The sequence below is a fragment of the Dreissena polymorpha genome, chromosome 1 (assembly GCF_020536995.1).
Source record: "Dreissena polymorpha isolate Duluth1 chromosome 1, UMN_Dpol_1.0, whole genome shotgun sequence".
Classification (NCBI taxonomy): domain Eukaryota; kingdom Metazoa; phylum Mollusca; class Bivalvia; order Myida; family Dreissenidae; genus Dreissena; species Dreissena polymorpha.
The window spans coordinates 172,497,848-172,511,854 of NC_068355.1; the positions used below are offsets into that span (position 1 = coordinate 172,497,848).

General features: G+C 34.8%; 1 protein-coding gene across 6 annotated transcripts in view; it reads left to right on the top strand.

The window, feature by feature from the left end:
* Nucleotides 1-14,007, top strand: part of LOC127861265 (rac GTPase-activating protein 1-like) — a 55,638-nt gene that overhangs the window by 9,184 nt on the left and 32,447 nt on the right. For 2 of the 6 annotated variants that reach the window (XM_052399704.1, XM_052399743.1), the window contains 2 exons: nucleotides 9,761-9,851; nucleotides 10,349-10,490. In XM_052399704.1, coding sequence (XP_052255664.1) covers nucleotides 9,761-9,851; nucleotides 10,349-10,490 — 233 coding nt within the window. Of the gene's footprint in view, nucleotides 1-35; nucleotides 910-1,232; nucleotides 1,337-9,760; nucleotides 9,852-10,348; nucleotides 10,491-14,007 lie in introns of those variants that run through there. The other 4 variants (XM_052399736.1, XM_052399721.1, XM_052399714.1 and 1 more) reach the window with 4 other exon arrangements.

The following is a 14,007-nucleotide window of genomic DNA, read 5'->3' on the forward strand; positions in this document are numbered from 1 at the left end:
ATTCCAAATTATGATATAACTTGTAAGGTCATTAATGCATGTAGACAGGGGTTCCGCTGTCGATCGCCATTGGCGCCAAATGGCGCTAAATTTTTAAATGTGGCTCCGATTTTTTAAAAGTGGCGAATTTCAAAAAATCGGTAAAATCCTATCCGAAAATGTACTGCGAGTCGAAAGCACGCGACCGAGCATTAGCGGCCAGCGTCTGTCAGTTGTAAATATTGATTTACGACGATGTAAGCGACCTACAGTGCAGAGTGCATTAGAAATCACCGAAGCGTGTAAGTGTTACAAACGGTGTTTTTACTGCTATTGTCAAGTTTTATGGGGGTTATTATCGGATTAACGGCTCCTTTATGATATTGAGCAATAAGTTAAGTAACACGGGGACAAACTGTCACGACGATCAATAATTATAATGATTATTAGGGCCGCTATTTCTTTGTTAAAATCAAAACCATGGGGCTGGCAAAAGCATTTAATTTCTCCACATCAACAAATAAAAACTTGTTTCAACAGGTATTTGTGAGCATTTCTGTTTAATAGATTCATTATTGTAATGTTCTGGGAAGGATATAAATTGGTTAAGATAACAACAATTTCTGAATTAAATATAAAACATTCACTCGATGTACTATATTTCGGATATGTTAAATTCGGACATTTAAAGATAGGGACATTTATGTGTTGGTTTGATGTTGATAGTTTGTAAAAATATGTTTTATGTTATTTCAGGCAACTAGAATGGATTGTGGCAATTATCTGGGCCTTTCTGTCAGGAAAAAGGCGTGAACAACAGTCCTTTAATTGAACCTGGAAATCATCCACCACTAACAGAAAACTTGTTAACAACAGAAGCTGATGTATATCATGTCCAAATGACCAAATATAACTGTTAAACAATTTGAAGTGAGATGCTTTATTTTCTGATTCCCTTTCAAATGATGAACATTGGTGTGATTTTATGTTTAAATAATTAATTTCGAAACATTTATGCAGCATACTGTTAAATACATTGATGTTAACATTATTATATTATTTTGGTTATCTGTGTTGTTTATCAAGTTAAAAAAATGTTATTTATATACAATAAAGCTTATTAAGACTTATGAAGGTATGACTTATGAAGGTACTTATTTTTTTTTATGAAATAACATACTTTTTAAAGTGATAATATAGTCAATGACATTAATGTAGTAAGGTTTCTTAAAATGATTGTTCTTATTAATAAGGTGGAATAACCGACAGTGTTCACGCCGCGAAAAAGTGGCGACAACTTTTTTGGGGCCAGTGGAACCCCTGTGTAGACCTATATGTATGCAGAGCTCCAGATAAGGTTTTGTGAATTTCTTAACGTTACTACCAGATTTTTCAAAAAGAATTCTTAACTCTGAAATTTTATTCTTAACGTTACTACTAAGTTTCGGAAAATAATTCTTAACTTTTCTTAATGTCCTAAAAATAAATAATAATGGTTATTTTCTGGCAAAAAATCAAAATAAACATACATACTAGCAACTTTATTTATACAAGTTCAACAGTGTCTATTCAGTATTATACTTTTTTTTTTCAAATACCTTCACATGCCCAAACTGTGCTTCAGGGATTTCAATAGACTCAGAATCCTGCGTTTTGACGCGAGAAAATTAAAAATGACTTGTTTTTGAGGCAACCCTTTTTTCTGCCGTGCGTCATTTTGACGCATCGAAAATTTGACCCGTGCGTCAGTCAGTAAACATCTCGAGTTCCATGGTGCTCCTAATCGAAAATCCCACTGTGCTCCTAATTGAAATTAATGTTTCAGTATTTGAAACTCGGTCTATAATCGAGGGAATACCCTGGGCGTTGTTTATCTTATCTCATCTCCTCCAATACACGTGTCACCTTCTAAATAGTGCGTGCGCACTAACTGGGTAATTAGCAGCAGCGATTACGTGATAATTTATTGACCATCCGATAATTGCAGGTTTTTTTTGCAGACTTGCAGACGGCACGGTTAAAGTAAGTCGGCAAAAGTAATTAAAGAAAAAACAAAATTGATCAAAGGTCTATTAATTACGTAGATCCACTAGTAAGTCCAGCGAGTTTTGTCAGTTTGTTAATCCACCGATAATTACGAGTAACACTCGTCTTATATAAACTGGAATCACAGTTCATTTTTTATACTAACATATTTCAGACATGTGTAGTATTTGGATAAACAGTAATAGATATACTAGATGTTCCATGCATTTTGATTGTGTTTTTTTAGAAAAGCTATCATAGGGATGATGATAATATAATGACGATAAATATGTGATAAAAAGACTTAAATGATTTAAAAGGAAGTAGATTTTAATGTACCAATTCATTAAAATATGTTGTGTTTTTTATCATGGTATTGTTATCTAATAAAGCAATATAACGTTTTAAGATATTATGTTACTCTTAGAGCATATTTTTATCTAAAAAATTGAGTAATACAGACAATAACACAATAAACGCGCTTCAAAATTGACCCCAGCATTTTTCAATTTGACTCCTCAAAATTTCAGTCCAGGGGTCATTGACTCCTGGTTTTTAAAATTTATTGAAATCCCTGGTGCTTAGATTGCATGCCTTCGATGAATTTTTAGATATTTCACAATTAAAATGGGTCTCCCCTTCAATCTTTTCAACGATGAGCCACGGGAATTGTTCAATTTTTTTTGTGTTAGAGTTTGGACCCGTTTTGTCGAGTTTTTGTTTAGCTTTTCCGACTGTGTTGGCAACTGAACATAAAACATCGTATAAGATCTCAGCACCCTCACACTACTTTGGGGGAAGGAGTCCCTTTTTGGGGGATTTTTTTTATTTACTCTCCCATTATTACATTTGTACATGTTTGCACTAAATTCATTGCATTTTCCATAATTTAGTATGTTTGAAAAGATTAAATTGAAATAGAATTGAGATGTAATAATCATGAGATGAGACACATCTTTCTATAAAAAAAAATTATTTTTTTTTTAGGGGGAATTTTCCCCTCAAAAAGGGGAATAAAGTATACTTTTCAGGTGGGGGACTGCCGCCGAAATTCGGCGGCAGATTTGATAGATTGAGGGCCTTGGATCTTTTCTATAATGTCTTTCTTAACATTCAACTTCGGCTCACTTTGCGTACAATATGTTAAAAGGGTGTTTTTGCACGCCTTGCAGTTTTTTAGGACTCTCTCTGGGCGCCGCCATTGCTTTTTGACAGATAGACTGTACATGCCGCTTTTATTTGAAAAAATGCGCTTTGTTAAACAAACCCGATAACCATTCTATAAAAGCACAGAAAAGATCGTTAATACGCGAAAAGAACTCAATGCAAATCGATTCTTAACTTGATTTTGTCATTCTTAATGGTACGACAAGATTTTAAAATAAATAAGTTCCGGGCTTGAAAATAATTCGTAATTACGAAAATACGACTCTTCTCTGGAGCTCTGGTATTCATTGTTTGGCAATCTCAAAACATGTTATTTACCTACTTTTTACAATATGTGTTATGACCACTTGTGTAACAAAATGCATTATTTGATAAAAGTTTTTTCACGTGCGTCCTGGAAATGTGTATAATTGAATGTGTTATCCGAAATCATTGTCAGATTTTATTATTCACGGAAAATTAAGAAAATTCTAGCAACAGAGACACATTTCTCGTGTTTTTCATGTACAGATGAAATTCATGCCAAAATTAGACTTCATGTATAACATCACGTCATTCTTCCTCCGGGAAAGCGTGGACTTAAATATTTAGATGCTGAATAACAACTTCGTAGCGCAGAGGTCGCTAATATCTTTTAGCATTTTTTAATATGTGGAAACTTTTTCTCTAACTAAAAAAACTAGTTAATTATGCTCTACAGTGCTACTTTCGTTGAGATAAGGTCAGTAATAATCTGTGAAATGTACAGCTATTTGATGCAGTTTTACTTTGGGTCGGCGTGTATTCGGCTGCCTTAGCGCTGATTGGTTGACGTGCTTACCAAGAAGAATTTGATTGCCAGCTGGAAAAATCAATATTGGCCACTCACGGAGAAATTCATTGAAAACAGTAGCTCTTGGGCGAAGTTAACAGACTGACTGAATGACCGGTGTCGCTTTTCTATACTACGGTTATTCCTCGTCAATTATTGTCTGTTTGCGTGATCAAAACTTCCCATCTAAATTTTTAAAATTCAGGAAAAACAACCGATTTTCTGGGGATTTTGACCGATGAATTTGATCGGCAATCGGTTAATAATGACAACCCTGAAACATGTATATGTTCTTAAGGCGCCTGTATTGTAGATTTAAAAAAATACTCCAAGATGTGATTGTTCAAAAGACTACTTTAGTATTGCTACAGAAATGTACAGTACACTCCACGCGTTTTCCCCAAAAAACGCGCTCCCTCCGCGGGTTTTTTCTGCTAGCGAGTGTTCACGCGGCGTTGGAAGAGCGAGGTGAACTCGATAAAACGCTCGGCGTTACGCCGCGTTCGCTAATTCCCGCGGCGTGTATTACTTTAGGCTAGTCGGTAAATGCAGACACTTTCCGTTCTTATCAGTGATCGCCGCGCAACGCCGCGTTAGCAGTGTGCTACTGGGCATGCCAAAAAATAAAAACATTGTTATAATAAATTGTTTAAATACTGTAGTACATGTATAAAAAAGATAATTGTATAGAAAATTAATACGTATAAAAATTATGTTTTTTAATTCACAGGTACTTCTACGATATGAATAAGTCTAATATAATACATTTGACAAATTAATATTTAAATCATTACACATATGACACAAGAATAAATGTTCCGTAAAATTTCCAAATGAGAATAATAATTCGTAATCCGAAACACACTACGATTTTTAATTGTTAACACGACGTTTACAAATGCTTCCAATATACAGTCATGTATATTTCCCGACAAAAGCGCGCGAAAATTATGCTGCAATGTACAAGGTCAAGGTACAATGTATACTCCTGCAAAGCGTGCGTGTATTGATTTTTTTATACAAACTTTGTAGCGCAGAGAACATTGAATTTTGTTGATTTCGGTTAAAAGTTTCTTTGGTATTTATTAACGAAATTATATCGCGAAAAAGTTGATATTTCCTCTAAAATAATTTCAAATCGAACACGCCGAATCTTTATCGTTACGGTATTTTAGTAGAGTAATTATTTTAACACTAATTGTATAGTAAACTGATTAAAGAAGACATCTGGGCGGAACTGGATTTTAAGTGTTTGACGTTATGAAAACACGCAAAGCTTGTCTACTGACCTATTGTGTAGACTGCTGTCTGCGGTGTTTTGACAAAAGGGATTAACATGTGTGAATGTCACTCTGCCGATTTGGTCCATAATTACTGGTAAACATTGTTTAGAATGTCGACGCAACAAGAATACAACTGTGAATATTAAATGCAATTATCAACTCAATAGTTACCACCTTTTAGCAATCAATGGAATAACCTACAAACAAAGAGAAAATCAATGCATTAGCGAGCAGAGAATTGACTTTGTTCCGACAATTAAAACCATTCGTTGAACGTGTTTACTTGAGTAAGTTATGCCTGTAGACAGGAAGCGGCTTTTCTTTGATTACGTCAAACTGTCAATTCACACAGATTTGCGAGATTTTTAGGGTCCTTGGTCATTTGTATACATGTTCAGTATAGAAAATCACCTGCTAACATGAAAACTTTGGATTAAATTATCAAAATAAAAACAATGTTGCAAACTGTGTTTATATTAATTGGTAAGTATTAGTTAAAAGACGACGTTTTGTGTGTCGTAAATCAACGAGTTTTCTATACAACAACAACTACTTCTACAACCTGGTCGGGATCGATCTATCTTGGTTGTTTTTTTTTATTGTAAATATTATACTACATGTACATGTATGTACTTGTAATAAATGTAATTTTATTTGAAAATCAGGAAGTCGAACAAAATTAAATTGATCGTTATCTCGTAAAACGCGGAGTTTCCCCCGCGTTGCCAACGCCGAGGGCCGCCGCGTTGGCTTATCAGTTTTGCCGATCGTTAACCGCCGCGTCCAAAATTATGCAAACGCCGCGTATAGCGGGATTTTCTTAATCTCCCTCCAGGTCGAAACCCGCGGAGTATGGAGGGAAATTGGGGAAAACGCGTGGAGTGTACTGTACCGGTCAGATTGTCTGACAAACGGTTCATTTGTCAGCCTCATTAGTGCACTGAAATTAATTTCTATGGTCGATGCCAAATTTAATCGGCCAAAAGCCAGAGGGTCGATCCAATTTGAAACACTGCTCTGACATGTTGCAGTTTCAGTGTTTTTTTCACCACTTTGGGAATGGGGCCGGGTCCCTTTCGATTGGGAAAACTGGGAGCGTAATGACAAATAGATCTATCCCGGAAAAGCACGAGTTTAGAAAAACCCACTAATCACCCCGGTACAAACAACGCTGTTCCATTAAATCAACCAATGATAGCTTACTTGAAATTATAACGGTTGATACGGTGTGTGATTTTGAAAGGATAATAAATGGGTCATGTTTATTTGTACCAGCAGATTAGTGGGTTTTTCCAAAAAGTAGCTTTTTCCGGGATACATGTATTGGGAAATAATTAATTAGTGTTGTTGTTGTTTTGCTAACAGATGCTTCAAAATTTAGGATGCAAGTGTGTCCAGCATTATATTTTTATTAGGGATTGCAACGGATACGGATTTCGGTATTCGAATATTCGGTCACCCTTCCGAACGAATATTCGGATATTCGGTCAAAATGTGTTGGAAAAAGGTCAACTTTGTTAACCGTACCATTACTCCATGAATTCTACTTTCGTTTTTACCGGAAGTTCACCGGAAGTGACTAAATATTGACACAGCGTTGCCGTCGCTAATTCGAAGCTGATTACTTTTTATTGTTAAAATTGAATGACAAAAACTGTTTTTAAACTATTAATATCGTACATCAACAATAGAACGAGAACAATAATATTTCATGACGACACAATAATTACATGACAAAACAGTTAGATCTAAATATAATTAAAGCTGAACTTAAACGAATTATGTTCATAGCCACAACACACTTTGAACCTGTTTAACAGACTAAACAGTCAGTCTTTTAAAGTTGCCACGTTAAAAAGTCACTTGGATCGGCGACTTTTTATCGGATGATGTCGTGAAATACTTCCAAGCAGCGGAAGACGTAGGTGGCATTTCGCTTGGACAGAGATTTACTTTATGCGTGTAGCAATTATAATATTTTCAATTAAATGAGGGCGAAATACCAAAAACATTTCTTTAAGTATAATACTTGATTGAATATTGAGTAATTAATTAAAGTTTGGACCATACGATATGCAAATACTCATTAGAGGTTGAGTAAATTATTTTCTAAAAGCTTTTTGATTGGACAACGTGATTATAACCATACGATCTTTTTTGTTTTTCACACCAATTCGGCTATTTCTTTACTCATTTAATCTTTGGTCATTTTAAATGTAATTCGAGTTATTAGATCAAGACGGGTCGGTGTTTTAATTTCCATACGGTCTTATTTGTTTTTTACACCAAGTTGGCTTTTCCTTTACTCATTTAATCTTTGATAATTTTAAATGTAATTCGAGTAATTGGATCAAGTGCAGGTCGGTGTTTTGATTGCCGCACCTATCATAATTTTGACACAAAGTATCTGTCTTTGTTAGGCAATTAGCGGGATTTATGACCGGTATACTGTCATCACCATAGCGACGCATTATCGCGCCTACCGGAATAAACATTATGACACGAGGAACAACTTTTTTTACAATGTTTGAAGCAAATTTCACGAAAACAAAGTCTTTGAAATTACTCGATTTTTTTATTTTTTCTTCCGAATATTCGATTCGGAAAACAGTATCCGAATATTCGGTCCGGGACCGAATATTCGGATATTCGGATATTCGTTGACATCACTAATTTTTATATTTACCACTGTCTGTGCCTCCGGAAAATAGAGGCACTCCCAAAGCAAACGGACCCGATCCCAAAGCGAAATTAAAAAAAATATTCCGAATTTCCAAAAAAAAATATTATTATTTGTTTTTTTATGTTGCCAACCACTATAGTGGGGGACATATTGTTTTTGCCCTGTCTGTTGGTTGGTTGGTTGGTCTGTTTGCACAACTTTAACATTTTCAATAACTTTTGCTATATTGAATATAGCAACTTGATATTTGGGATGCATCTCATGGAGCTGCACATTTTGAGTGGTGAAAGGTCAAGGTCATCCTTCAAGGTCAAAGGTCAAATATATAGCTTCAAAGCAGTGCAAAAGGGGACATAGTGTTTCTGACATACACATATCTTGTTTTTAAGGATGAAGTGTCTTATAAATTGTGTGACTAACCAGTGTTTTGTTTTGGTCAAAAATAACTGCTATAAAGTTTTGACTGTTCAGTTCTTATCTCAGGGTGTAAATGTAACTGAAAAACAAAACTGCAGTACTTGAATAAAAGTTGAACATGCCCAATATTGCATCTGTTTATATAGTTCTGCAACAATACGCCAAAAAGCGTATTGCAATATATTGTCAGTTCAAAAACCTGTATTGCAATATATCGCAATATATTGCTAATTGTACCAGAAGTATAACTCGCCAATTAACCGATTAGCCTGTATATTCCAGTTTTAAAGCAAATTGAAATTTAATTCTGGTAAATATTTACTATAAAAGTGCTCAAGAACAACAAGAAATACAAACATTCGCCAATTTTCTTAAGTATCAAATACTTTTTGGCATTTGTTACTATTTAAAGATGTGATGAAATAACGTCCAATCAGGGTGTTTTTTTCCACTGAACACACTTAAATCGCCTGACGTGATGTTCCGTTTTTATACAACACAAAATACACCCACACTTTCCATGCGAAGTTCTACACCTCTGCATAATTTTCGCGCGCTTTTTATTGAGACAAAATATAAAGCTCTTTTTATTTGACGCTAGAATTTGTTATTGTCGCGTTAGTGTTACAATTCGAAATCATGTTTCCGAAATTCGGATTACAAATTTAATAATGCTCATTTCAGAATGGAACAAAACAGTTAAGTTGTGCGTAATTAATTCAACAATAACTTGTTCAAAAGCATCAAACGAATGCTCCCATGTAACAACGCTACTCTGTAAAATAGACTTTTTAGAATGCTTGACGTAACAATTTATTTTTACTAAACACCGCTTTGTTTTGTTAACCTTGATATCAATATTTCGGATGGCTTTTCTGGACAAAATATGGGTGAATTTTTGTAAAATTTTCGTACCGGTATGATGAAAATCGTATCGCAATACAATATGCGGATTGCGTATTGCGATATATACCAATATACCGGTATATTGTTGCAGCACTATGTTTTTATTAAGAAGACAAAATAACAAATAAAAAACAAATTATTTGTTAAACCACTGAATTATTTGAGCATGATAACTTCACAAGTTTTCCCCAAATGAGCCGTTTCATCGAAGCAAAAATTCCCCAAATTACCAATTTTGTCGCTAAAAAATTCCCAATTTGGTCAGACTCCTTTTCCCAAAATAGGAAGAAAAACCCCTGGCATGTATTTAATTTTAGCTGGTACTTTAACTCATTAAATTGATTATAAATGCCATATTATTAACCTGTGTCAGACTTATTTTTATAATTGGAAAATGAAATTCCAACACTCTTTTGGTAGGGCATTTTTACTATATTTAAACGATGGAAATTATATATTCATAATAAATATAGAAACTTTTCTTTGCAGATGAGTCGTAACCAAAAGAACCTTAGCCTTGCGGCTGCATTTGATGATCTGAAAAGAAATACACGAGTTCTTTCAAAGGGGATAGAGAAAGGTAATTCAGTGTATTTTTTTTGTTCTCAAAGTATATATTTTCCCCAAATGGATTTTTTTAATCTCAACATTTTGTTCATTTCCCAACAAGCTCTATAACTTGAACCTAAGCAAAAAATAAATAGATTAACATTTGTTGTTTTGCTTTAAAATGCTTCAAAATTGAGAATACACGTGTTTTCAGTATTCTATTTACTACTTAGGTTAAACTTGTATGGATGGGAGTTGAACAAAATATTGAGGGCTTAAATTTTTTTTTTTTATTCATCTCCCATCCATTTATGTTTTACCTTAGTGCATATAATACTGAAAACACTTTTTCCCCAATTTGAATCAAAACACCACAAATTTTCCCTATCCAAATATACCCTTCCCCATTCTAAAAATTGTGAGAACACCGCCCACTGTAATTCACACTGTGAATGCCATACAATAAAAATTAAACACTGGTTATTGTATCAAACATGAAACTTATCTTTAATTTGTATCTCGATTCAGAATTTCAAACGTTTGTTGAGAACCAGCAGTCATGTAGACGTCAGTGGGCGGCTGCTGAGAGTGAGGTGTTTAGGCTGAGGAAGGACATCCTCAACCTTGAATCCAACAACAAGGCCCTCGACAACAAACTGAAACATGTCAGGTATGGGATCTGATTATATCTAGTCCTTGAGAATTATTTTCTTTTTATGCTCGCAGGGCCCTCGATCTATCAAATCTGCCGCCAAATTTCGGTGGCAGTCCCCCGCCTGAAAAGTATAATTTTTTCCCCCTAAAACTGATTTTTTCCCCCTCAGAAAATGAAAAAAAAAGATTTATTGTTGAAAATTGACTCCAATATATCACGGTCCGTTATATCGCGTTTTCAAATACACAAGTCGGCTATGGCTCCAACAAATCTGACAAGCATAATCCCCAAATAACATGTTTTAATCTGAGAATTTGCTGAGATAAAATCAGTTTCAAACTAGTATTTTACCCTATTTTTTCACCCACTTGAATTTTCTGTTTAATCCCACAGGTATTGGGCACGTTGCCACGTCACTTTAACACTATCAATATGTCATAAAACTATTTTTTTCATTTAAAAAAATCAAAAAAAATCTGATATAATGTATATATATATATTTATTTTAATATATCAGAATTTTTATTTTTTTTGTATGAAAAAAATTGTTTTATGACATATTAATAGCAGGTTTTTTTTCCTTCTTTGGGACCCGCCGAAAATCGGCCCTTTCCCCTCGGATTTTTTTTCCCCTCAGCTGGTAAATTTTCCCCTAGATTTCATTTTCCCCTCCAAAAAAAAAAAAAATTTTTTTTTATAGAATTTATATAAGTTAACCTGATCCACTGTAGAAACTAGAAAAATATTGCATAATTAAATTATCTGTTGCCTTGAATTTGTTTTAAAAACAGTAAAATATGTTAAATTGATTATTTTAGACTTTCCTTATTTTCCCCAAAATCCAGCTTTTCGCAGATTTTTTCCCCCAAAATTCAACGTTTTGCGCGATTTTTTTCCCCTCAAAAAAGGCCAGGCCCTTTCCCCAAAATCAGATAAAAACCCCTGAATAGTGTTAAAGTGACTTGGCCACGCGCCCAAGTGTTTTAATTCGACATTCATAATCCAGTTTTGACCAGATTGTTTGCTTTCATTGTACATCACTTTAACAACTGTGTACTGCAATAAACAGTAACTCCACTTGCAAAACATCACAGGTCATTCAGAGTGTTACCATTCTCTCTTGAATTTGCTTTGAACTCAGGGGTGTCAATTTTCCAGATTATTCCGGAAATCCGGATTTGAGCCGTCCAGGGTTGATTTTGAGGTGAATGTAAATCCGATGAGTTTGTTTAAGGCGGGTGGGGGTAGGGACAAAATTCTTTTAGTGCGGTATCATTTCAGAACGAATATTGTTATAGCATCGTCGGCATTCCGGACATTTGCGCTTGGTACCGATTTTATTTATTGATTTCTGATTGGTAAGCGGCTGGCACTGACATAAGCAGGCACTGGCAAGGTAAAGCACTGCAATATCATATTTTAAAACAATATGTTAATCAAATTATATATTGACTGCGTATTTGCTATGTTACTGGTTACTGGTTTTCATTTTCTGCAGTCAAACGATATGCATATTTTATTTCATTTGCAAATGATGTATCGCGACATGTTTTCGGACAGTCGTTTTCGGATACGCTGGTTTGTTCATTACATTTCGAAGTTCTTAATATCATTTGTTTAGAATGACAAATACACCTGCGGTGTTACGGATGGTTTGGTTAATAATATTTCGCATTGTACTCCCCAGAAATTGCACCTAGAAAGACTAAAAAAAAGAACAATAAGCTAGGGCTCGGGGGGGTTGGGCCCTCTCTTCCCTTTATCCTATGGCTTAATTTTCCGGATTTCAAATTTGGGCCAATTGACACCCCTGGAACTGCCAAAACACACCACACATGAAGGTGTATACAATTATAACTGTAAATGTCACAAGTCAATACTGACCTATCTCGACAATCTTTGCGCATACTGTATAATACAGTGTAAACAACTTGCTTTTAATTTAGAGGTAAAGATATATCCCACAATTTGTTCTGATGCACTACTATTAAAGCCCATTCTTTCCATGAGGAAAATGACGTCATTTTGTACAATGGTCTAATTTGTGCATGCTTTCTTGAACAATAAAACTTGGCAATTGTTTTCGGATTACAAATTTAATTATACGCATTTGAAAATGTTTACATTGATTAATGTTTTGTTTTAAACCAATGAATAACATATGGATATAACACATACTTCAATAAGGTAGGTAAATAGCGTGTTTTGACTGAGATTGCCAGACTATGCTAATGCATACAAAGGCATGCATGATTAACCTGACAATTTTTAGCCCGCGCCGGATATATCACGGTCGTGATCTTTGAACACCTCCAACAGTGATGTATTGGAGTTGCAGTGACAAACTTTGCATGCAACTGCACACAGCAGTAGCTTTTTTTAGGACCAAAAAGGACATAATGGTGGACTTTTGAATAAGATTACTGTTTGAGTAAAAGTCCACCTTTCTGTCCTATAGACAGTCACATACATAGAAATATGTTTATAACAGTTAAACACAGTTGTTGTTTCTTGTTATAAAAATTCCCCAATTTACAAAAAATTCCCCCTCCTGAGGGCTGCGGACCCCTTCCCCCAAAGTAGTTTGAGGGCCCTGGCTCGGTAGGGTGGCATATAGCAGTGGCACTGTCTTTCCAGCATTTCATTTTCTGGATTTTTTTACGCAAAACTTTCAGGTATACATCTATTCAAGCTGATTTTTTGGTATGTGAGTCTACCTTCATGACCTACAGATGAAGTGTGCGTCTTGTTCCAGTACATTGATTTTTTTGTGTGAGAATTTATTTGACTTTGAAATTAGACATTTAAACTATTATTACTGTTTTCCAGAGGGTTTTTTCAAATAAATGCTTTCAAACTTTTTCTCCTTTGAACTACATGTATAACACACGTTTAAGTAACCATAGCATTTCACGAACTTTCACTAAATTGGTCATATTTAACTCAATTTGCCCAGTGCTCACGCTGCTGCCAGACATTGCCAATGGCGATTATTTTATCCAACTGGCTATTAATTCCTAAAATTGTCCAGAAGAAATGGCGATTATTTTATCCTCCTACATCAAAAAACAAAATGCCTGTAAATGTTGTCCGGCAAAGTGAAACACCTGCAAATCGGCAGGAAAACTCGATAACAAGATTGCCTGTGTACACACTCGACCCTGTGTATTGTCATACTAAATCAAAAACTTTTGCGACATTGTGGCCTAGAGCGTTTTTCTCAATCAGTGTCCGACAGCAGTGATATATTTCGAAAAAAACTTTTTAATCTCCCCGTGCTTTACCAATTATCGGTAACTGTTAGATCTTTGTTAATATTTCGCCAATTATTATTTAATCGTCATGAAATCGCAGCTTATATTGTCGGTTGGTTTTGTTTTTTACAACCTTTTTTTTGCAATTAGATTACGTTGAACATTGTTTGATGAAATAATTATTTAAACGCCATCAACTAATTATCCCCGTCTGCTTTAACATAATGATTTCAATTTTAACCAGGTAACCTTGTTTCCCAATTCAAAGGAACCGGTTT